The following is a 23,774-nucleotide window of genomic DNA, read 5'->3' on the forward strand; positions in this document are numbered from 1 at the left end:
CACCCACAACCAGAGCTCAGAAAAAAGCCTTCTGGGTCACTGCTAGACAAGGAAGTAGGAAGAAGGGCTGGCTTAAATGATCACTGTGACTGCTGTTTGGTAAGACCCACAGTCGAGAGTCAGTTTAAAACCAACCAAAACTGCCAGAAACTGAGAGCAGTTGATAGAGGTAGCAGTCAGCACCAGAGGGAGTGAGAAATAAGGGCTGGTCCTGCATCAGAGTTGCAAAGCCCCTGCCAGAACAAAGCAAGCTGATTTTGCATAACAGCTTTGAGTCCATAAAAACATAAAGAAAATGAGGGCAGAAGAGCAAAGAAACCAGGAGAGGAAGCATTCTAACCCAGTAATGTAAAAAAAAGCAGTGCAAGGACCTAAGAAAGCTCAAGACCTTTACTGCCCCAAAGTACTCATAATGCTGATAAATCACACTGTGTGTCACTTTGCCCATGTTTAACAACCTCAGTTGTACCCTGCAGCCTCTGACAGCAAAGGTGCGGTCCAGGTGAGCAGTGGCACAGCTTACCACTCTGGCAAGGCTAAAAAGCCTTGCTGTGGGGTGGAAAAAGTTCTTCTTTTCCTGTGGAGGGGACCCTCACCCGCTTCCTTTTTGTATGAATGGATGAGGAGCCCGAAAGCGTCCTTTGGATGGTGCAGTGTCAGCATCCGCAGCCAGCAGCACTCATGGGAGCGGGGCTCAGCAGCTTGCCTGGTCTCTGCTCAACTTGTTTGGTTTCACCCCACATACAAGAGAGCTGACTCGGTGAGATTACTTTTTGGGGGAGGAAAGAGGAGTTGATGGTCATAGGCAATACTTCCAAGTACCTCCACCATTTGCTCCTGTCACCCTGCCATGCAGTACAGCCAGGTGGGGAGGCAGCCAGCTGTGTTGTGAGGAGTGTCATTTCTGTCATCCACTAAACAACAGGAGGAAAGTCAGCTGGTGTATAAGGAAATAAAAAACCAACACATGGCACTATTATTTCCAGAGCTACCATGAAGTGAATCTGTTTCCATGTTGCAATTGGTTTCATTTCTCCTGATTCTCATCACAGTGTGTAGGTGGAGCCTGTAAATAAAAAAGCACCAGGAGAAGTTGAAACGAAGTTGCTGCTTCTCCTTGCTACAGGACACTACACAGGTAGAAGTTTCTCTTTTTTTTCTTCTAAAAATAGTCATGCAGGTTTTGACTGTTATCTTCATTCCTTTCAATAGCTGAATGTGAGAATGCTACATAACATTCTAAAGTCAGTGTGGTTAAATAAGATTGCCAGAAGGAGGATTTGTTGTTTCTTGGGGTGGGGAAAAAGACATTAGTATTATTTCCTCTTTAAAGGGTGAACACTGAGAGACAGCATTTAAATTAGAACACATTTTTTAAAGTATCTACTGTGTGGGGGCAGTGTTCAGCAGCATGGTCTAGCTGGCAGTATTCATATGTAGCATCATAAGCTTTGAATTGCTTCATTCTTTTTCTGAGAAGACAGCTGGAATTAATAAATGTACAACTCAGAGACCATATAGTTTACCCAAATATCATGCAGTTACAGGACACACCAGGCAGAAGTCAATGTGCTCCTCTAGAAGGACAAAGAGTGAATAAATGCAAGATCTGTGTGGGTTCAGTGCCACAGCTTTGCACTTTGGGTTTGATAGCTAGTTTTGTTATTACCCTTCAAGATGCAAAGCTGGGGTTGTTAGAGAAGAATGAGGCAATTCGTCTTCAGGACCATCAGCAAGTTCATGCTTCATGCTGATGTGGTTGCATAGCTCAGTGTTTTGTGTTGTGCCAAGGGAGATTTCTGACACACAGGCAGACAAACCTCTAAAGGTAAGGTTCAAGGAAACCAATACTGTTCTGATAATGGAGGCCGGAGCAGCTCTGGGAAAGAGGAGTGTTACCAGACTTTTAGTATCGGTACGTCATCCAGGTGTCATGTTTCATGTATAGATTCCGGCCAGTTTCAGAAAAGCACTTTGAAATTGAAGCTCTTTTTTCCCTCTCCTTCTATCTCTTTTTCATCCAATGCTGTCAAGGCACAGCACACAAATCAGTATGTCTGTATGGCACAGTGAGGGATTGCACCAACCTACCTAGCCTTTTTCAGGTCCCAATGAAGAACAGATGTGTAGCCCCATGCTTGCTGATTACTGTAGATAATGCATTGTTTACTGTAGGTATCTTTGTTAGCCAGTGTATCTGTGTGTGCATGCTGTGGTCTGTACTGTAGACTTAGCTAAAAACCCAGGTATATGGTTAAGATACAGCTCTTGCACTAAAACATTTCAAAGTTGGCACTTCCTTTGTCAGACTCCTTAAATCTCAGTTTCCCAGATGTTACAAGTTTATCTTGGAAGATCTTTCTATTTTTATTTTTCCTGGTGGCCTTACTACACCATTTTTGCATTTCATCCTATTCATTACAAGGATGTCTAAAGCTTGTTATATGACCTCTTTCTGAAGGAAACTCATCCATGTTTAGGAAGCCATGTGCTAAAATCAGTTCTCAGCCCAATGAATATAAATAATAATGTAAAAACAATAGAAAATTGTTCTCAGATAATATTTACATTAAATTAAAAATTTATGGGAAGTGTTTGGTCCACTAAATTGAAACACAGTTAGGGAATGGGGAATGGGAAAGGCAATAAAAGGGAATACCGTTAGAAACATTATTACCAGTAAATTATTTCCTGTAGCAATAGCAAATCACTAAAGAGTTTGATGGCCAGTGAATGTGGAATGTATGTTTGTTGCAGATAAAGCGCTGAGACCTCATTCGCAGAAGGAGAATCTTTGAATTCATTAATAGAAGAAGGTTCATCCTGGAATATTAAAGAAAGGGGAAGTGTGGAGAAAGATGAAGGAACTGTAAAATAAGTAACTACAAAGAAATGAAAGTAGCTCAGTTATCTTTTATTGCTGGCCAAAAATGAGAAGTTTTCCATAGGCTGTTTTTGATTTTTTTTTTGGTTTTGGGTTTTTTTTTTTTGTTGTTGGGTTTGTTGGGTTTTTTTAAAGGGAACAGGAATATCTACTAAAAAATATTGCTTTATTTGAAAGAAAGACCAAATAGCAAATGTGGAATTAATATTTTCTCTTTTCTAAACTTGTTTTACACATTGAAAGTTTAACTTGGGTCTGATCACCCTGTTTTGACACCTGCTGTAAACCTAATTCAACCAAAAAATTTAAAAAACAGAAAGTTATTTCAAGCAAAAATGTATTTTCCCAAGTATTTGAGTTAAGCAGATCTTAGTTTTGGCAGGGAAAGGTTAAAAAAAAAATCTGTCTTTGAAAAAGTAATTCTGTGATTTTCTCTTTAAATCATTCTCACTGGAAACCACTTCCCCTGCAAATTTCACATCAAAGGCCTCTGGTTTCTTCAGTCACCCATAGAAAATATATCAACAAACTTTAATAAAAAGGGAAGCTGAAAAAGAAGAAAAAAGAGTCTCCTATTTGTCCCTTCTCTAACATTATGTCAAGCAAAGTTTGCTTTTTGGAGAGGGTTGTAATTTATAGAGGAGGGGGACTAAGACACTGAACTTCTAACATGGGTGTAAGACTTGCCTCTGCAAAGTGTTTCTGCTGCAGGAGAGGTGAGTTGGCCTCACAGCAGACTATGGCTTGATGTGTCCTACTCGCACTGCCATTGGCCCACCCATGTAAGACCCTCTTTGTGCAGCGACACAGCCCTATACTCCTGACCCCAGGTGACTGAAATTAAGCATTTGTACACTCTCTCCAGCCATGCCCAGCAGCTGCTGTACTGACTGAAGTCCTCAAAACACCTTTCAGCATAGTGTTTCATTGAGAAAAACTGGTTTTTTTGCGAAAACAAGTGTACTTTGTTGTTGTTTGGGTTTTTTAATATTGTTTTTTACTGTTTGACAAATTCTTTTCTTGAAACCACAAAGAAAGCATGAAAGAGGTAAGGAGAAGTGTTTCGGGTCTATCCTCTGGAAAGCAATTTTAATGATTTGACAAGAGCTGTGGCTGATGATAACTACTGAGGGTTTGAATCAGTAAATAAAAGTGGTGTTTGGTTTTCTCTGCTATGACAACTCTCACAAGCTTGAGTCACTCAGTGCCCTATGTTTGATTTCAGGAGCTATATAAAGGAGTGATTGGAGCAAACAGCAATGACTAGTAGTAAAGCACTGAGGGACAGTCTATCAGGTAAGCCAAAAAATCAGCAGGCCATGGATAGGAAGAGTGTAGTATTCAACCAACCTTTTGATGGAACAAAATTTGCCCTAATGAAAGACGGTTTTGCATCACATTTCTTACAACCATCTTTCAAAGCTTTTGCAGTACCTCTTCCACCAGAGTTAGAAGATGAAGATATGATGGTGGATAACGTGATGGAGAGAAAGCCTAACTATGACCAAAAGGAGCTGAAGAAACAATATTACGGAGAAGAGGACAAAGTAAGGCAGATACCAGAAGGTGGCATAAATGCTCCCCATTGTTCTTCCTTTATTTCACTTTGTACTCCAAAATGAATTTTGTTGTCTCTTTGTGCAATCTGCACAAAGATTGTTAGGCCTAAGCAGAGGAGTACTTTTGGGATCAGGGCCAAGCAGTCCTGTAAGTAGGAAGATAAGTACCTGCAATTAATCTGCAAGCATAAAAAATGCAGGTGTAAAAAATAGGATGGCAGCAGCCTAGCAGCCAATTTAAAGTGCAGCATATATCTGCTTCATGGGTAACAATTAGCAAATGTTGAATAGAAATCCTTTAGGAGATTTACTTGAGGCTCTTCTACCTTCAATAGAAATATGAAGAAAGATTGATCATTATCTGTGTTGAATATTTGACACTGATTGGTTTTCAATCTGTATCATAGTTAATGAAGTTCCTTGAAAATGGTTGAGTCACCAGCTAGTAAATAGCATAATGAAGAACCTTACCAATAAGGTTTTAAAATACATGCTGCCAGTAATGTGTGATACCTTTCTTACCTTGAAAAAAAAAGCCGCTCTGTTTAATTATATACGATTGATAGACATATTTTCAGAGGTGGCTTTCTTAGACAAAGGCACAGGTGGGAAACTCCCGGTTTTCTTTGCAAGAAATTAGGTACGAATGTGCCTGACCCATTAGGGTTTGTAAGATACTGATGTAATCAGAATTACACTTTTAAACGCAGCAGCTAGACCGGAATATGGAGACAGGAATAGGGAGAAGAAATCAAGCTGAACTAACTTTAGCTGACCATATTTAACAGCAGGTGGACCAGTTTTGTAAAGAGCTGGAAATTATTTGGTTTGTTTTTATGAAAATGAAGAGCCTTTGTTAATACCTGGCATATGTATCAAAAGAAAAAAAATAATAATAATCTTTCATTTAAAATAAATCATTCATCCTTTACCCTAGACTGAAATGAGGCAAAGAAAGAAGAGCCATGGTGAACTAAAAGATCTTAGCCACCTGTTAAGGATGCTAGATCAGAACACTTTTGGTGTCTGTGCAAAAATTCAACCATCAAACTTCAAAACAAAGATTTAATAAGCTATTGTGTACTAAATTCTCTTACTACTGGGATTAGATTTCAGTTGCATACACATAATCCGGTACAACTGTAGATGAGTGGAAGAAAATGGTAGTTATTTTTTATTAAAAAAACACAACAGTAAATTAACAAGGCCCATTTAGTAATGAGTCTCCCTTTACTCTTTGCCTTCTCACAATAGCTTACTAAGCTTGGTATTTTAACTAAGGATAATCATTGAGCCAATCTCAACTGATTTTGTCCTGTTTACAGACACCTGTGTATAACATGGAGGTGCAAGGATGCATAGTGATAAGAAGTACAGCTTGACGCCAGTAAAGGTTTACTTGGGAATGATGAGCCGGAAAAGATGCCTAAAAGTGGGGTGGTTTTGTTTGGAAACAACTTCTTTTAAAATAATTCAAAATTAATTGTAAGTTTAACTCTAACAGGCAGCACAAGCTACATTGTATAACCAATATGAAGAAAAAATCCGACCCTGTATTAATCTCATCGATAGCCTAAGAGCTCTTGGAATAGAAAAAGACATGGCTTTGCCTGCGATTGCAGTGATTGGAGACCAGAGCTCTGGGAAAAGCTCTGTCCTAGAAGCTCTGTCTGGTATTGCTCTTCCTAGAGGCAATGGTAAGGATTCACTTTCTCAGAACTCACCTGAATTTCACTTTGTAGAAGGGATTTTTATTATTTTATTTTCTAGAATTGGGTAACTCCATGACTGAGACTGTATCTAAATTGTGAGATCCCAGGGGCCTTCTCAGCTCTGGTCTGCAGTAGAAGAAATGGATGTGCAGGTCAGGCAGCGCAGGGTAACTTCGACAAGGCACACTTCCTGGGTGGTCAAGAGACCAGGAATAAGAAAAGTATAGTGTAATGTACTTGTCCCAAAATGTGGCCAGATTGAAAGGTAGCATCAGCTAATTCTGTACGTTTCCCAGCAGAGAGCAGTGCAGCAGAGTTACCAGTTTCACATAGAAGACTAGTTTTGAAATTTGCTTTTGAAGTTGATTTGTGGGGTTTTTTAAACAAGATTTTCTTACAGATACCTATTCTTTTTTTGTATGAAAAAAAAATGTACAAAGATCTCTATTAACAAATATGTGCCTTTGATGTTATATAAGTCAGACAAGATTTTTGGAAGAATTTGCTGCTGAAGAAGATTCGCCTTCCAGTTCCCTGTGTGTGCATATACACAAACATAAGGTCTGCAAGTTCTGTGGGAGTTGACAGTGCCATCTAATCTTTCAAGCTGGACTTGAGGAAAAGGTTCTCATAGGATGTATGTGCAGCACTGAAACAAGTCACCCAGAGAAGTGCAAATCTCCATCCTTGGAGGTTTGCAAGACAAACTATGGCTGGACAGAGCCATGACTGACCTCATTAGTGCCAATGACAGTCCTAATCTGAAAGACAAGTCAGACAACAACCCTTTGTTAAAGTTTCCTGAAACATTTCTGTGTCTCTGTGCAAAGAAGGCAACCATATGTATGCCATGAAGTCCATAGCTGTGTATCATGCATAACAGCTGCTGAGAGAGTTACCTCTGTCTTTGGAACTGCTGCAGGTATTGTTACTCGATGTCCCTTGGAACTTAAACTGAAAAGAATACCTGCCACCCAGGAATGGAAAGGGAAAATTCGTTACCGCAACTTGAACATAGAGCTCCACAATGCCTCTGAGGTGGAAAATGCAATAATACAAGGTGAGCTGCAATGTATTCCCCTCTGATTTGGCTTTCTCAGTCTCTGAATCCTTTCTCATCTTTTCTTAGGCTAAGCAGCAGTCCCCAGACTGCAGTGATTGCACATCAACACAGTGATTGTAGCCAGCAGTAACACCAAGAGCTGGATTTAGAGCAGAAGATGGTGGGGAAACATAACATAGAATCATAGAATCATAGAATAGTTAGGGTTGAAAGGACCTCAAGATCATCCAGTTCCAACCCCTCTGCCATGGGCAGGGACACCTCACACTAAACCATCCCACCCAAGGCTTCATCCAACCTGGCCTTGAACACTGCCAGGGATGGAGCACTCACAACCTCCCTGGGCAACCCATTCCAGTGCCTCACCACCCTAACAGGAAAGAATTTCCTCCTTATATCCAATCTAAACTTCCCCTGTTTAAGTTTTAACCCATTACCCCTTGTCCTGTCACTACAGTCCCTGACGAAGAGTCCCTCCCCAGCATCCCTGTAGGCCCCCTTCAGGTACTGGAAGGCTGCTATGAGGTCTCCATGCAGCCTTCTCTTCTCCAGGCTGAACAGCCCCAACTTCCTCAGCCTATCTTCATACAGGAGGTGCTCCAGTCCCCTGATCATCCTCGTGGCCCTCCTCTGGACTTGTTCCAACAGTTCCATGTCCTTTTTATGTTGAGGACACAGAACTGCACACAATGCTCCAGGTGAGGTCTCACGAGAGCAGGGTAGAGGGGCAGGATCACCTCTTTCGACCTGCTGGTCACCATACCCTTTTGATGCAGCCCAGGATACGGTTGGCTTTCTGGGCTGCGAGCGCACACTGAAGCCGGCTCATGTTCATTTTCTCATCGACCAGCACCCCCAAGTCCTTCTCCCCAGGGCTGCTCTGAATCTCCTCTTTGCCCAATCTGTAGCTGTGCCTGGGATTGCTCCAACCCAGGTGTAGGACCTTGCACCTGTCATGGTTGAACTTCATCAGCCCACCTCACAAGTGTGTCAAGGTCCTTCTGGATGGCATCCCTTCCCTCCAGCGTATCAACCGTACCCCACAGCTTGGTGTCATTGGCAAACTTGCTGACGGCGCACTCAATCCCACTGTCCATGTCAGCAGTGAAGATGTTGAACCAGACTGGTCCCAACACCAATCCCTGAAGGACACCACTTGTTACCGGTCTCCAGCCAGACACTGAGCCATTGACCACAACTCTTTGCGTGTGGCCATCCAGCCAGTTGTTTATCCACCGAGTGGTCCATCCATCAAATTGATATCTCTCCAATTTAGAGAGAAGGATGTTGTGTGGGACAGTGTCAAAAGCTTTGCACAAGTCCAGGTAGATGACATCAACTGCTTTACCCTTGTTCATCAGTTCTGTAGCCCCATCATAGAAGTCCACCAAATTGGTCAGGCAGGATTTCCCCTTAGTGACGCCATGCTGGCTGTCACCAAGCACCTTGGTGTTTTTCATGTGCCTTAGCATGCCTTCCAGGAGAATGTGCTCCAAGATTTTGCCAGGCACAGAGGTGAGACTGACTGGTCTGTAATTCCCCGGGTCTTCCATTTTCCTCTTCTTGAAAATGGGGGTTATATTTCCCTTTTTCCAGTCGTTGGGAACTTCACCTGACTGCCATGATTTTTCAAATACGATGGCCAGTGGCTTAGCAACTTCATTCGCCAGCTCCTTCAGGACCCACGGATGGATTCCATCAGGTCCCACGGACTTGTGCGCGTTCAGATTTTTAAGATGGTCTCAAACCAGATCCTCTCCCACAGTGGGCCCAAGGTCTTCCTTCTCACAGTCCCTGCATCTGCCTTCCAAGACTTGGGTGGTGCAGTCAGAGCCTTTGCCAGTGAAGACCGAGGCAAAGAAGTCATTCAGAACCTCAGCCTTCTCCAAATCCTGTGTAGCCAGTTCTCCCGAGAGCTTCCTCAGGGGGCCTATGTTGTCCCTAGTCTGTTTTTTGTTTGCTACGTACCTGTAGAATCCCTTCCTGTTATCCTTAACATCCCTGGCCAAGTTTAATTCTGACTGGGCCTTAGCCTTCCTAACCTGGTCCCTAGCTTCCCGGACAACATCCCTGTACTCTACCCAGGAGTTATACCTACTCTCTTATGAAAGTTGTACCACTTATTAGATCAATGGTGAGGATGACCCATGATGTCCAATAAAAGGCCAGGCTGCGTCTTCAGCTGGATGCTGTCTGCCTGGTTTGGGAAGGTTGTCAGTCAAATACAAAGCCCTAACTGGTTCCTGTCAGCAGTTCACTCGGAGAATGTTTGAGCTGTCTGTGGCTGTAAGTCTTCCGATTTTGGAGAAAATTGCAAGAAGGTAGACTAGAAAGCATAAAAACAGCTTCTGCCAGCTAGTGTGACTACAGCCTCAATCACTGCACTTTTTATGTCACAGTTTTGATTTTATGGTATTTTATGCTGTGTAAGGAAACAGTTTTCTTGCCCAAAAGATGGTAAGGTCTTTGTGAAAATTGGATTGTTCTTATTTCTTTGACTATCACTGCTCTGCAACATTGTTAATTGTCCTAATGTTTTTCCATTGGTTTTTCAATATATTATTTTGGTATTTTCAATATATCCTTCCAAAACTGGCCAAGTAAGTGGTATGAGTTGATTAAGCTAATTACAGAATAGAAAATTCCTCATTAGAATGACTACTGCGTTTCCTTGCTTGTCTGTACTGTTCACAGTTCAAGCATTATCTCCTTACAAGATTTGGGACAAATAACTTGATCTCTCTACCTATCAAAATGTGAAGAATATAGAATGTTATTATCTTTCAAGGCAGCCAAGGATTAATTAACACCTACAGAGTGTCTTAACATTGAGAAATCTAATTTCTAAAACTGATCAGTATTCTGTCCAATCACTTTTGTTGTGGTTTACCTATGTGTACTTTGCATATATGAAAGTTCATAAGTATATGCTCTGTAAAATATTAAAGTTCACGTTGCAAAAGGACTCCGTGTATCCACAAATTGCATAATAATTTCTTTATATTTTTACATTAATGGATTTACGTGCATGGCTGGATGCCATGCCTAAAAAAGCCAAGCCTAAAAGTACTTTAGTTGGTAGCAGATATTTTTCAAAGTCATTGTGCTCAACTTCACTTTCATGCACTATTTGAAGCTTATATTCATTGCCTCGTCCTTTTCTTCTTCAGCCCAGAATGTTGTGGCTGGTACTAAAGGTGCCATTAGTGGAGAACTAGTTTCCCTAGAAATTTGGTCGCCAGAGGTACCAGATCTGACCTTAATTGATCTTCCTGGAATTGCCAGAGTGGCTGTGGGAAACCAGCCAAAAGACATCGGGGAACAGGTAAAACTCAGTCTCCTCATACGCCAATCTATTCACAGGGTCACTTCTGTAACCTACCTCATATACAAGCTTTTGCTGTAGGATGCTGAAGTTATTATGCTGGGCATCTGAGCCAGCAATAAAGCTACACTGACAAACAGGCCTATTTTTCAGGCAAGGAATTGCTCACAGGAACAGTGAGGCCCAGGATCTTCTGTCTGCCCTGTCATGTCAGAGGGAGTTGCCCACACTAGCTGTGAAGGAGCCCTGACAGCCTACCCATGGGAGCATGGAATAAGCCACACATATGGACCCTGAACACAGTGTTGCCCCTCTGTCCCGTGGCTAGACTGCAGTCTGAAAGATAGATACATCCCAAAATGAGTTGTCTCTGACCAGCTTTTCGGATGCATTTGGCAAAGGTGAATAGATCTGAGCTCTTGTAAGCTCTCCTGGAACAAGGCAGCAAACTGGCCCTCTTACAGTTTTTTTGCTCTGTCATCCCTTACTTATGGAGCTCATCAGAATCAGATCTATCCTGGTTTTTCTCACTCCTTAAGGGGTCCCAGCAGATCCTTTTTCAAGTAAACAGAATATGCACTAAATTGGAAGTGATCTCTGCTCTTCCTCTGGCTGCTTTTAGAAGAGATGCTGGGGAATGCAAATAAAACTCTAGTTGGACAAGGCCATCTGTAAGGATGATGTGCAGGAGCTGGGTGTACTTCTCTCCTAGAATACCTTTAAATTGGAACTTGGAATAAGAGTAGCCCAAACTGAACTAGACATATCAACAAAACTGAAACAAGATTGGATTATCTGAGCTTAATTCTCTGGGAGAAGACTAATTTCGTTTCACACTTAGATAGTAATCTTTCTATTGTATTCAGAAGAAAGCAGCAGGTATGACATATTTACACATTTTCAGCCTGCATGCCTCATAGACAGAGCCTACAGCATTGTAGCATGCTAGAAATTGGGATGGACGTGAAGTAGAAAAGAGAAGCACCTTTACCAAAACTCAGGAGAAAAAAAGTATAAACTTACTTTAGTATAAGCACAATAGAGGTGTGTAAACCTTTTGCAATACAATACAAACTATGACAAACTCTGTTAGTTTGGCATTGAAACATAGAAGCAACACCAAATAGATGACTTGTGTGACTTGGGTTTTTTGTTTGGTTGGTTGGTTTTGGTTTGAGGTTTTGGGTTGGTTTTTTTTCCCACAAATACTCCACTGAAATATAAGACAAAAGACATTTTCTCTCCTTCCAGAGATACAGATTTGAGATCTATCAACATGATCTATCTTGCTTTCTTTCTGCAAGTGTGTGCCTCAGTATCAGAACTTGTTTTTCTCACATGTGATTATTTGCAACGTATCTTCAACATTTCCATGACAGATTATATGCATGAGAGTTTAAACTGCACATAGCTCTCAGGACAGGTATAACATCCAAACATGCTAGATGTTTGGATTAATCTTGACATAGCAAAAGAGGCTGCATTTTACTGCTGACCCATTTCCATGCTATCCTTTAGCATGTAATACTATCCTCAGTAAATGTGACATTTAATGCCATTAGATAGTGGCTCATATTGCTAGAAATAGTCACATCTTACATGGAAACATCTAATTTCACTGAATTTTGTTAATGCTGTATTGCATTCCAGATTAAAATACTACTTAAAAAAATTATTCGCTTCAAAGAAACACTCAATTTGGTAGTGGTGCCATGTAATGTGGATATTGCAACAACAGAAGCATTGAAAATGGCTCAAGAGGTGGATCCCAGTGGAGAAAGGACACTAGGTGAGACAATTTTTGATCTACAAGTTGAAGATAAACGTGAATCTTGTTTCCATGAAGGTCTGATGTTCCATATTCCATGCTAGATCTGTAGAACTAGCTACTAGAAGAAGGAAAAAAGAAAACAGCCTGAACGAACTATTTACAAAGCTTGAGATGATCCAGTAGCACAAAGTATCCTTCAATTTTGAGTCTTGCTGGCATACATGTTATAATTGCGGGAAAGCTTTGCTGCTGCCTGTTAAAAAAGGATTTGCAAGACAAAAAGAGGGTGGGAGGCCAACTGCGGAGCAAGTTTTGCGGTGCAAAGCCCAAGAGCTGAGAGCTCTCTAGAGGAGAAAAAAAAACCCCAAACCCAACAGATGAAGAGAAGTTGCTTTATAAAACATGGTACAGAGTATTCCTGCTCTGGGTGTCCTGCTACACCTCTCCCACCTTTAACCTTTGCACTTGACTAACTTTCTCTTTGGGTAATTTCCCAGGGATCCTCACAAAACCTGACCTGGTGGATAGAGGAACTGAAGAGTCTGTCATTAAGATAATGCAAAACAAGGTCATCCCCCTCAAAAAAGGTTACATGATTGTGAAGTGTCGCGGGCAGCAGGACATCCATGACAAACTGTCCTTGGCCACTGCAATCCAGCAGGAGAGGAAATTCTTCCAGACTCACAAACATTTCAGGTACTTCTCACAGCAAGGACCTAATCGAAAACGTATTAAAGTCACTTCAAAGCTTCCTGATGACTTGCTGAGATTTAAATTAGGGTTAGAAACAGGTATTAATGATATTCACTATTTCTCATTGCCCATGCAGTGTTACATTTCAGGAAGCCAGAAGAATTTTACACGTCAAATAAAACTTCAAAATGCATTTTGGATGCAAGTTTGATATATATATATCTCCCCTTAACCCTGGGAGAAGTGCAGTGGTCTTCAAAAGTTCAGAATAGTCTCAAAAAATCCAATTTAAGCATCTTAAGTGCTTGAGCACTTCAAGTCAAGCACTGAAGTATTTCTATGCACTGGGAAACATGGTTAAACTCAGCATGAGAAAGGATACTGCCTGTGCTAAGCGCACAGATTTCCCCAGAAGACGACTCAGCAGCAAATCAATCATAATATAGAGAATGGCAGGTGAAAAGGGTTTGGAATCAGTGTACTTCACACCTGCAGAAATAACACAGCAGCACATTAATCTGCTGTTACAATTTGCTCTTTTCAGGTTCTTCTCTGTTTCCGTTTGCTTAGCCAGTAGCAGTAGCTGCCAAACAACTCTTGCATAAAATGTCCAGAGTCCTGGGCTGCTGCCTCATCTGTGCATGGACTGCCCAGAGAGCCCTTCTTTTACTCAGTTTGTGTATTTACTCAAATAGTGTACAACTAGTGAAAACAGAGCAAAGCATCAGTGCTACCTCCTTGCCCTGCCCACACTGTCTACCCAAAACCACCTTTTCCTCTTTTTCGCAGCATTCTGCTGAAAGAAAGAAGAGCTACTATCCCTCATCTGGCAGAAAAGCTCACAAATGAACTTGTGGGACATATTATTGTAAGTAACAGAAGTGCTATACTAAGCTGTTTATGTTAGTTACGATCTAGAAGTTCAGCCCTTTAACCTTGGGCTGCAATTGACTGCAATTGGTTTGCATCTTTATACGCATAGAGAGCACTTAATTATCCTTCAGTTCGACAATCTGAGGACAAATTGCACTGAGAGTTAAAGGTGAAAAAAACTGTGTTCTGTTAATCTTAAACAGAACGTTAACAATAGGCAAGTAATTTCATTTGTGACTCATAACTCCTGCCTTTTCAATGACAGCCATGTTATTTCTTTTTGTTTGTGAATGTTGATTGACCGGGTTACAAGTTACTGCTATGAGCTTACTAAAACACAATTTCTATTTAACTGAAAATGTCTTTAAAAATTCAAGTAAGATGTAATTGTTTTATTATATTGTTATACTAATGTAAATATATTGGAGTTTTAATTTTATAGACATGTATCTGTAAGTAATATATCTTATTCCATTAAGGGAAAATCCTAAAATACAGGGAACCTCTAAATTCAGTACTGAAGGAGAAAAAACAAGCATTTACATATCCTGATGCAACTGTGTTCAATCAGGCATTTATCAGGAATGGAAGGGTCAGTGCATTCCCCACATCACCACCTCCCTGGCACAACCTGTGAGGACATAATTTTTGGCTCACTATAGAGCTAGGGACTATTGCTAGGTTGCCTAGGGACTGTAGCTACTCTGCCCACCTCACAGTGAGGTCCAGCTTGACTTCTCAGAGAAGTCTTAGCCCCCTGCCTTCTCTCAATAAAGGCCATATTTGCATTTCCATGGTATCCCACTGTCATGTGTGGGATGCAAAGACAGCAAGCTCTTAGACTTTGAAGAGCAGCAAAGACCTTGTGCAGGTATAGGCCATTCTTAGAGTGATTTTATTTTCCTTCCAAAACCAAACATGTTCAACCTACCTAAATATCCTTCTTCACTGTCTACCCACCAGAACACTTTGCCAACACTGGAGAACCAAATTCGTGAGGCACTCCAAAAAACATTACAGGATCTACAAAAGTACAGAAGAGTCTCACCCACAACAGAGTCTGAGAAGCTGACTGTCCTCACCGATGTGAGTATCAATATTGATTTTGTCACAGAGCCGAATGAAGAGGTAAATGTGGGAGAAAAATAAAACACTTAAAGTTAGGAAACCATCAGCATGGAGCAACAGTAAGCTTGTGGTATCTGTCATCGAAGTGTTTCAAGAGCAACATAGACAAACCTCTGGCAGAAATACATCATAGATGCAAAAATAATGGACCACAGGAGCTCATGATCCCTTCTAGCAATATTTTTCATGTGATTATGTGATGAGAACTGAACAATTCGGTTGAAAGGTCAAACTCAAGCATCTCAGGGATGGAAAAATTACACTCCTGCCTGCCCAACATTTTGAAGGGTTTATATTGTTTACAGCACTTATAAAATCAAATGCAATCTTGATATCAAAATATGGTTTGCTAGTCCATCTAAGTATCTTATCTTGGGGAACTAATCCCTCACAGAAAGCTTTCGGGAGGCCAGCAGGGGCACTTACGAAAGCTCATCAGCTTTCAAAGGTTTCATACAAGTCTTGTCAAGTAGAATTTGCTAAATGGTTCTAAGAGTCCACAGGAAAGGAAAAACAAAAAAAGTACCAAGTTTGTTCTCCTCCAGCTGTGCTGGTCTGGGGAAAGCCAAACACAAAACCAAACAAAACAACAGGAGTTACAAGCATAAAATATGTAAGGAAGGGATGTTTTCAATGAACCATGTTCCTGCTTTAACATCAGAAGATTGCAGATTTGCTTTACAGATGCAAGTCAGTCTGAAGAAATTAAACCTAACTACATTCTTGCTTGTTCTTTAATTCACTACAGTTGATCAAACTCTTTAATCAAGATGTATCTCAGACAATGCGTGGAGAGGAACAGTTGGTTGGAAATGAAAGCAGGCTGTTTACAAAAATCCGCAAAGAGTTCCAAACATGGGAAACTGTTCTCCTAGAGTGTGCTGCAAAGGGTAAGCATAGAAAACCATTGTTTGCAGCTGACCTGAGATTCCATTCCCTTGTTTTTAAATCAAGACACAGCATCATCAATGGGTTGTTCTAAGAAAGTAAAACCAAGAAACTGGGAGCATGCATCTGTTGTAGTGTTGGGCAAATTATGCTTTAGTCCTTGAGGGAAAAGACGGAGCTTGTGTTAAATGCTGTCATTATGGAAAGATCAGTGAACGTCTCTCTTCTCCCAGCAAAGCAGTAAAATCAAGACTATGGGCCCTGGCATAAAATTGGTTGGTGAGTCTCTGAACCATTCTTCTAAATAACAGCAATAAAACAAACATATCATCATCATTCTTATTATTTTAAACTATACAATGAATCTGCTATAATTCTTTTACTATTTTTATTATTACTATTATTAGGAACATTTTTCAGATTTGGTCTGTTTTGTTCTACTTTAGCTCTGGTTTAAGGTGTGGAGAAAGCAATTCTGAGTCTGAAATCACCACACCTTGTAAAGAGCACACCTTCCTTTGCATCTCCCACTTTGCTAATTGCTTAACTGAACTCAGATCTAAACTGAGGTATAGGGTGATGCGTGCAAGCTGAACTCTGCCGTACACTCAACATCTTTTGCAGCATCTCCTTCACATCTTTCAGAGACCCCATCACTTGCTCTTAGAGACGAAATAGCATCAGCTATGAGACAGGCAGCAGCTCTCAAAGCAAATTCTATGCACATCTATGTCAGCATTACTAGTCACTCTAAAATGATAGGTACAAATAGGCTGCAAGAATGACATCAACTAAAGACAAACATATATATATGCATATATGTGAAGACAGACAGACATTAGTGTGTGTTAACGTCTCTTATGTCACATCCATGAAATATCAAGCCAATCAACATGATTTTATGGAGAGGAATAAAAGAGTAAGTTAATGAAGGCATGACGAAATAGACATAAAAACAGCAGAAAGCACTAGCAGAAGGATGCAGCTTCTTCAGAAGACAAGAACAACTGAGTTGCATTACAAGGCATTCCAAGGCAGCTGAACCACAGTGGGGAGCTCTCTGGGCACTTTCAGGTTATCCCCATTGATTTAAACTAATACATCTAACTTCGCAACAGGATCATGTAGCAACACACAGCAGCTCTTACAATAGCATAGCTCTTGCTGACAATATGCTACCCCAAACTCATGTATGTATGCTCAGATAAAGTATTTACATGTGCAGCAGAGTAAGTTCTCTTACATAGCTTGATAACTAGAGGTAGCTTCTCAGTCACCTCTAGGATTTCTGAAGGTACATCATCGCATGTCAGATGACACTTTAACTTGCGCTTTCTTACAATGAATGAAAGTACTAAGAGTAGTAGACACTTTTGATATTTGAAGCCTTGAACTTTCTGTTGCAAAGCTGATAGATGTTCTTCCGGCCATGTTACAACCTTAACTGTACAGGTTGGTTTTCAGACTCGGAAACAGATTCTCTGCATCTACTTCTGGGGTTTTTGTGGAGTTTTTTCCACTGATTTTTTTTTTTCTTTTTAATTATCCAACTATGGATTCATGTATCTGAATGTTAGAACTGAAAGCATTCATAGCTTGACTTCTACCTCCACATCTGCATATGATTCACAAATTTGACCCCCAAACAGGGCCATACTGAAACCTTTCGAAACACTCAGAGACCTGTCTTTGCCTGAATATGTAAACCAGTTCAAAGAGATATACCCCATTTGAGATGGCAAATCCATATAATGTTAACAAAGAAATACTGACTGTGATATCTTTAATAAAAAAATAGTCAACAGTAGATTCCCTGGAATAAGACTGTTTAGGGAGTTTGGGGTATTGTTTTGTTCCATGAGAGTAGCGATTCCAAGAAGAACCAGTATTTTCGAGTCCCATCATGATTTCTGGGTTGCTTTCTGTCATGTAGGTGGTCGCTCCATTGTGTCATTAACTGAGCAATAATGTGTTAGCACAGTTCTGTAGTAATGGTTTTTCTTGAAAGATCATCTCAGTAGTTGCTCTTCTCAAGAGCATTTCAAAGAGGAGAAATAGACCTCCTTCGTAAATCTGAAATTCATAAACTGAGTGATTAGTTGTAAAGCAATGTTATTTTAATATTGCAGTTAACGAAACTGTACCCGGTAAAGCATGGAAATACGAAGAACAGTATCGTGGAAGAGAGTTCCCAGGTTTTACCAATTACAGGACATTTGAGGATGTTATAAAAGAGCAGATCATAGAACTGGAGGAGCCAGCCATTGAGATACTGAACAGGGTGATTGGTACGTCTCACAGGCCTCATGAGGCTGTTGCATGGGAGATACTCATGCACCTAACTTTTCTTTTTCCAGGATGAGCAAATATTTTCACTGCTGGAGCAAGAGCTCCAGCCAGGATTCTTCAGACTGGGGAAGTGAATTTAATTCAACCTGCAGTCTTACTTCTTCTCTATAGCCTCCAGTCTCTACATGTGGTCTCCAGCATTTATTAATACTTTTCCCAGTGGCTGGTGGAAGAAAGTTAGAATGTAACTATAGTAAATAACAGGGTAAAGTAATAGTACAGTAGAAGTACCTCGTTACAGCCCAGAAACTTGGTATTCCCAAACCCAGGGAGTGGCATTCACAAACCTGAACTGGGAGCCCAGCTTCTTTGCCAGTTCTTTGCATGCCGTTGTACATTGTATCAAACAGTGTATTGTACGTTGTATCATGCAGTGACTGCTTAGACTGGGGGGAAGAGTACATAGTCCATCCAGTAAAAACCACCCAAGGAAAAGGTATGTCATGATCCTCTCTCTCCTATGTCTGCCTTAGAAGGCAGCTATGGTGTCTGTGCCAGACTCAGTGATCTGTCCTATATGGGGCTAGCCCCTGTCCCTGCAGGGGCAACTCAGGGGGTGGTGGCACATCTGTTCAGATACAGCTGTAAGCACAGAAATTGCTTTATAAAAGAAATTTCAGGGATATTCAATCTCTCAGGTGTTAAGTGATTATAGCAGGTCTTTAATGTCTCACACTCTTGGACCTAGAAACCTAAATTCCTACTTGTTTGTATTGGTCATAAAGGCACAGTGTATCATTACAGCTGCCCAGCTATTTCTGGATGAATACAGAAAATGGGTAGTTTTCCCAAGTCTCAAATTAACAATAGCTTAAAAACTTCACTTGATTACTTGACATTATTTTGTCTGTCTGTTCTTGTTCTGTCTGTCTGTTAGGACTGGTTGAAGAGAAATTTATGGAACTCACTGTGAGGCATTTTGGTAATTTCCGCAATCTAAACAGAGCTGTTAAGGTGAGACATTACCTATAACCTGAGACAAGAGAAAAGCATGACAGAATGGCCTTTGTAAATACAGCCATTTGTAAAGACAGCATTCGTAAATACTGCTTAGAGTACCTATCCCATTGCATTACCCTTATGCAACCACTGAATTTCTTCCAGGTCTATGTTTTTTATAAAATAAGGAAGAGCATGAAAATGATAGCAACTTTACAATGGGACTAATGAAAGTGCCTTTTGGTACAACTTTGACAAGATATAAAGCATACATTCCTCATTCATTCTGGTCACATTGTTGATGAGTACACCCCAGTGCAAAGAAAACACAATATGGCAGCCTTGAAGAGTTTATAATTAATTTAAATTTAAGTCCTGCAATGATTTGTAAGCATGTGGGTAGCCTAAGAGTACTAAACAGTGCTTTTCCCTCTCTGAAAGGCAAGCAATGTTGTTAGCCAGTGCAGGAATCTCATCTTCAATAAAAGGGAGCAAGAGCTAAAAATCTTTTCACATGAGAGAGTTAGAAGATGACTGTTCACAGTTTGGGGTAGAGTTAAATGATATGATTGAGCCTTTCTCTGAGAAAGATCTTTGAGGAAGAGATGAGGAGCAATGCTGGACAGCAAGGAAGCAGTGTCCACTCACAGGGTACTGCTTAGAAAGGAAACTCAAATGCGAGTGAAATAGATGGTTTTCTATTCTACTTGCATGGCCAAACCCTACTGAGCTCCCAGGCCAACCAGATACCAAGCTAATAAGCTATTTCAGCCAAACACAGAAGTATTCAGGGAGGGTCTTTAGGCATAACACAGTGAGAGAGACGCAGAGGGAAGAAGTTCTGGTAAACAGTGAAGATGAAAAAAAAGATGGGATGCTTTCTTAAGAGTGCTAAGAAAGCGTGTTAAGGGAATTTGAGGATGACTGAGGGAACTTCGTTGCTATGCACCGACACCTTTGCAAAAAAAGCAAATGTCTGAGAACTTGTTGTTCTTCTATTTTCTAGACCAGAATTGAAGACGTTAAAGAGAAACAAGCAGAGGAGGCTCAAAGACGTATCCGGACCCAGTTTAAAATGGAGAGAATTGTATACTGCCAGGATAACCTTTACATAAATGATTTAAAATCTGTTAGTGGAGAATACTCTAAGAAAGTCAGCAATGGGAAAGAATCGCAGGTTGGATCTGGTTTTCAACAAGAGCCCTACTTTGTCCGGGAACTGGTTTCTCATACGAAGGCTTACTTCTATGTGAGTTTACAGATGATCATACAGCAGTTGTTCTGTACTTTGAATGCTATATACCCGCTGTCCAGATCTCACTGTAGTTAACATATTGAGTCTTTCATACTACTAGTACACAAGGAATAGTAGCCAGAGGGTATAAGTGTCTTGTCCAAGTACACACATAGCTTCTGTATGAACTAATCAGAGCTTCTGACCAGTGATGAAAATGCCAGGACAAAGCTGGTCAGAAGGCTGTTTCAGCACAGTTTCTAGGGAGAAGCAGTTGCACAGTGCCAGATATGCCAATTAGAGAAGGCTGCAATTTCTTAAAATGACAGTTGGTTCCTAAAGCATGTGTTAACTGCCTCCCAGCCTGGCACGGTTCCCTGATGCCCCTTGCTCAGGGAATACACTGTGGGCAAGTGAGCCGTCTTTTCTAGCTTTTCACAGAGAAGCAGATGGCTCCTGCTGACTACACAGCCCCACGCCAGTACAATGTTCTCTCGATCACTTACCAGCATGGAGGAGAGGATAGGATGAGGAAGAGCCCTTGGCCCTGTAACTACAAGTTACTGATATTCAGTTGATGGCAAGCCCGCCTCTACAGCAAAGGAAGCAACAGGCCCAGGATAGCTTTCCCAACTGCAAGTCTATATCACATTTTCCAAATAACACTAGTTTCCATGAGCTTAACAACATTATATACAGCACTTCAGCATTTGGCACAGCATCTGAGAGCTTAGGTCAGCTCAGGTCAGCCTCAAGCCCTTCTGCATATTCCTCCTGCCAGCAGAAAGCCATGTCAGTGGCTTGCAGTCAGAGCCTAACCTAATGCGACAGGAGGAGTGATAACAAAATGTTAAGTTAAAACGGATTCAGCTATCTGTAGAGATCAGAGTGTGTATGCTGCATTGCAGAGAGCTCATAGAAGTTAACTCTGAAGAAAAATGGGATGTTTTAACAAAATATCGTGTTAAAGAAAGACAGCAAAGAGAACATGCAGTATCAGTATTTGCTTTTGATCTTTGTTTTGTAAAACTCTCCCAGAAAGCAACAAGTTCAATATTAATAATGCAGTAGGTAGATAACAGCTCACCTTGAATTCCAAGAGCAAGATTTTGACAAATTCCTGCATTAAATGTTCAGGCTGCTCAGACTGATGGAGGGAGAGAAAACCATCAGCTTTCAGAGAGTGAGACAAAGGCAGAACTGCGTAAACTCTTCCCTGCCACCTCACTATTCTCTCTGCTATAGCACAAATGTCTCAGAAGCTAGTTATACATTTTTGTAAATGCCCTAAGAGCCATTTTCAACAATAACAAATACCAGAGCATCATATCTCCATGGGACTTACACAAGGTCAAAACATTTTGAATGCAATGGAAGCTTTGAAGTGTCCACGGCCTTTGAAAATGGCATGCATGATTCTGCGTCACCTATTGTAAGACTGTCAAGATTCTGGGTAGAGTTTGGCTCCAGAAAAACACCAATATTTAAAACATGTAGGCTCTCTTCCACCACAGTCAGTAGTGCCTAGTGAAACATAGGTTCAGTAACTGCTTTAGCTGACTCAGCCGAATTGCTTGCTATTGACCAGATCTCTGCAAAACAGAAAGAAAAACTAAACATCTAGTCTTAGGTATTTTTCAGCTTGAGTTCAGCCCCACCTTTGCACATGGAAGATCTGCACCCACTGAGCTCCAGATGTATTTAAAGCCAGAAACACCTTATACTTCTCTGGAAACAGGCTGCCCAAACCCTATAGGACCTACAAATCAAATGTGCCTCTTCAAGGTCTTCCCACTGCCATTTTAAAGTCAAGTGCTACAAGAAGAAAGGAAGACAGCACGTTTCTCAATTGCAGCCAGTCACTCAGGAGTAAGTGCTCACCTGGCACCGGGAGGGCTGGAGGCAGCTCCCTCCCAGCATTGGAGAGGTTTCAAACTGCCCATTGTCCAAGAGCACCAGCTAAGCCCCCAGGGCCTGCAGATGTCTCTGGGGAAAGCACCCCACAAGCTCTTCTAGGTCAATGTTTCAATTTGGATATATAAATAGCAGACCAGACAGTTTGTCAGCTTAGCAGAAAATTATCTCATTATCAATAGATGTAATGTAGGCAAAACAAAGCCTCACTACTGCTGAAGGCATTTTCCCTTAAAGCTAATGCTTACTCCAAAGTTGTCTTACACTTAAAAGGACAACCACATCAGAAATATCATCTAAATACAGAAATTTAGCAAGTTTAGTAAAAATCATTCTTTGATTTCCAGTACCATAATGGATTGGTAACATTCAGAGAATACGCATTTGATGCCAGAAATTGTTCACAAGTACTATTCGTCAGGTATGTCCTCAGATAAGCTCTTACCAACAATAGCTGGCAGAGCTAAGTGGCAAACAGCCTGCCTGCCTTGGGTTTAGTTCACTGAGAGAAAAAAACAGCTGACATTCCCATAACTCTTAGTTTTTAGACCTTTAGGTACAAAAAAGACTAATGGCAAACATTATTTTGGTTCTTAGAAGCACTCCCTTCTTGACCAGTAACTCAGTACTTTACATTTTAAAAACGTGCTGTCATTTCTTCCCATACTGCCTATAGCCCCTTCCTTTTTTAGTTCTTTCAGGGAAATAAGTCTTCTGCCTTTTTTCCCCCTTTTTGCAGGGAGCAAGTAAACGCCTCTCTAACCAGATACCTCTGATCATCCTGTCTTCTGCCTTTCATGACTTCGGGGATGGCTTACAGACCACCATGTTGCATCTTTTGCAAGAAAAAACCAAGTTAAGCCATCTCCTTCAGGAGGACAGTGAAGCTGCTAAGCATAAGAACTACCTCAGTGAACGAGCTGACCGTCTCACCACAGCCCGCCAGTACCTGCAGAACTTCACCTCCCTGTAGATTCCTTAATTTTTCAGTCTACTCGTTTTCTAGCATTATTGAAGAACTTTGTAAAATCCCCTGAAAATGTAACATCAGCACTCATTTCTAGCGTTATTTTCCATAATCATGTTACATGCAAACACCTACCCTTATGTTAAGTGCTCTTTTGTGATTGAATAAATGCTGTCTGATTTTTAAACATTTGCTTTATGAACTTTGTATAACCATTAAAATAATTATTAAAAAGCTAGAGCTCTTCAGGGTTGTGGTGTTTTGTTTGTTTGATAAGGATGAGAGCTTTCAGCTGTATAACTCACAAACTGTAGAAATCACATAACCTAACTAACTTTCCCAGATGAACTTCAGCAGTTCCACGCTTCCCTTTGTGGTTTTGCCTCATGGTGACTGATGTCTTTCCTACCATGGCCTGAAAAACAACTCTGCAAGCTATTGCCACTGTTCAGTCCCAGCCCAGTTGGTAGAGTGT

General features: G+C 40.9%; 1 protein-coding gene across 6 annotated transcripts; it reads left to right on the forward strand.

Moving 5' to 3' along the window:
• The first annotated feature begins 1,087 nt into the window (after positions 1-1,087).
• MX1 (MX dynamin like GTPase 1) lies at positions 1,088-23,537 on the forward strand. Of its 6 annotated transcripts, none has more exons than XM_065676994.1 (16): positions 1,088-1,138; positions 2,758-3,932; positions 4,110-4,180; positions 4,307-4,431; positions 5,948-6,140; positions 7,078-7,215; positions 10,389-10,543; positions 12,194-12,332; positions 12,812-13,010; positions 13,797-13,875; positions 14,844-14,966; positions 15,757-15,898; positions 18,026-18,184; positions 19,123-19,199; positions 20,191-20,433; positions 23,072-23,537. In XM_065676994.1, the coding sequence occupies exons 3-16, from the start codon at positions 4,144-4,146 to the stop codon at positions 23,303-23,305; spliced, it is 2,043 nt and encodes a 680-aa protein (XP_065533066.1). In that variant the 5' UTR covers positions 1,088-1,138; positions 2,758-3,932; positions 4,110-4,143; the 3' UTR covers positions 23,306-23,537. The 6 variants fall into 6 exon arrangements, with proteins under 6 accessions (XP_065533066.1, XP_065533068.1, XP_065533067.1 ...); XM_065676996.1 differs by having other exon boundaries at positions 2,758-2,898; XM_065676995.1 differs by having other exon boundaries at positions 2,758-2,878.
• Positions 23,538-23,774: the final 237 nt, after the last annotated feature.

The sequence above is a fragment of the Lathamus discolor genome, chromosome 4 (genome assembly GCF_037157495.1).
Source record: "Lathamus discolor isolate bLatDis1 chromosome 4, bLatDis1.hap1, whole genome shotgun sequence".
Lineage (NCBI taxonomy): Eukaryota > Metazoa > Chordata > Aves > Psittaciformes > Psittacidae > Lathamus > Lathamus discolor.

Excerpts from the sequence above, each read along its gene's own strand:
- MX1 (XM_065676993.1), top strand. The coding sequence starts at position 4,204 with ATGGATAGGAAGAGTGTAGTATTCAACCAACCTTTTGATGGAACAAAA. Across the intron at positions 13,011-13,796 it reads CAGACTCACAAACATTTCAG|CATTCTGCTGAAAGAAAGAA; the intron begins GTACTTCTCACA and ends TCTTTTTCGCAG. Across the intron at positions 19,200-20,190 it reads ATCTAAACAGAGCTGTTAAG|ACCAGAATTGAAGACGTTAA; the intron begins GTGAGACATTAC and ends TCTATTTTCTAG.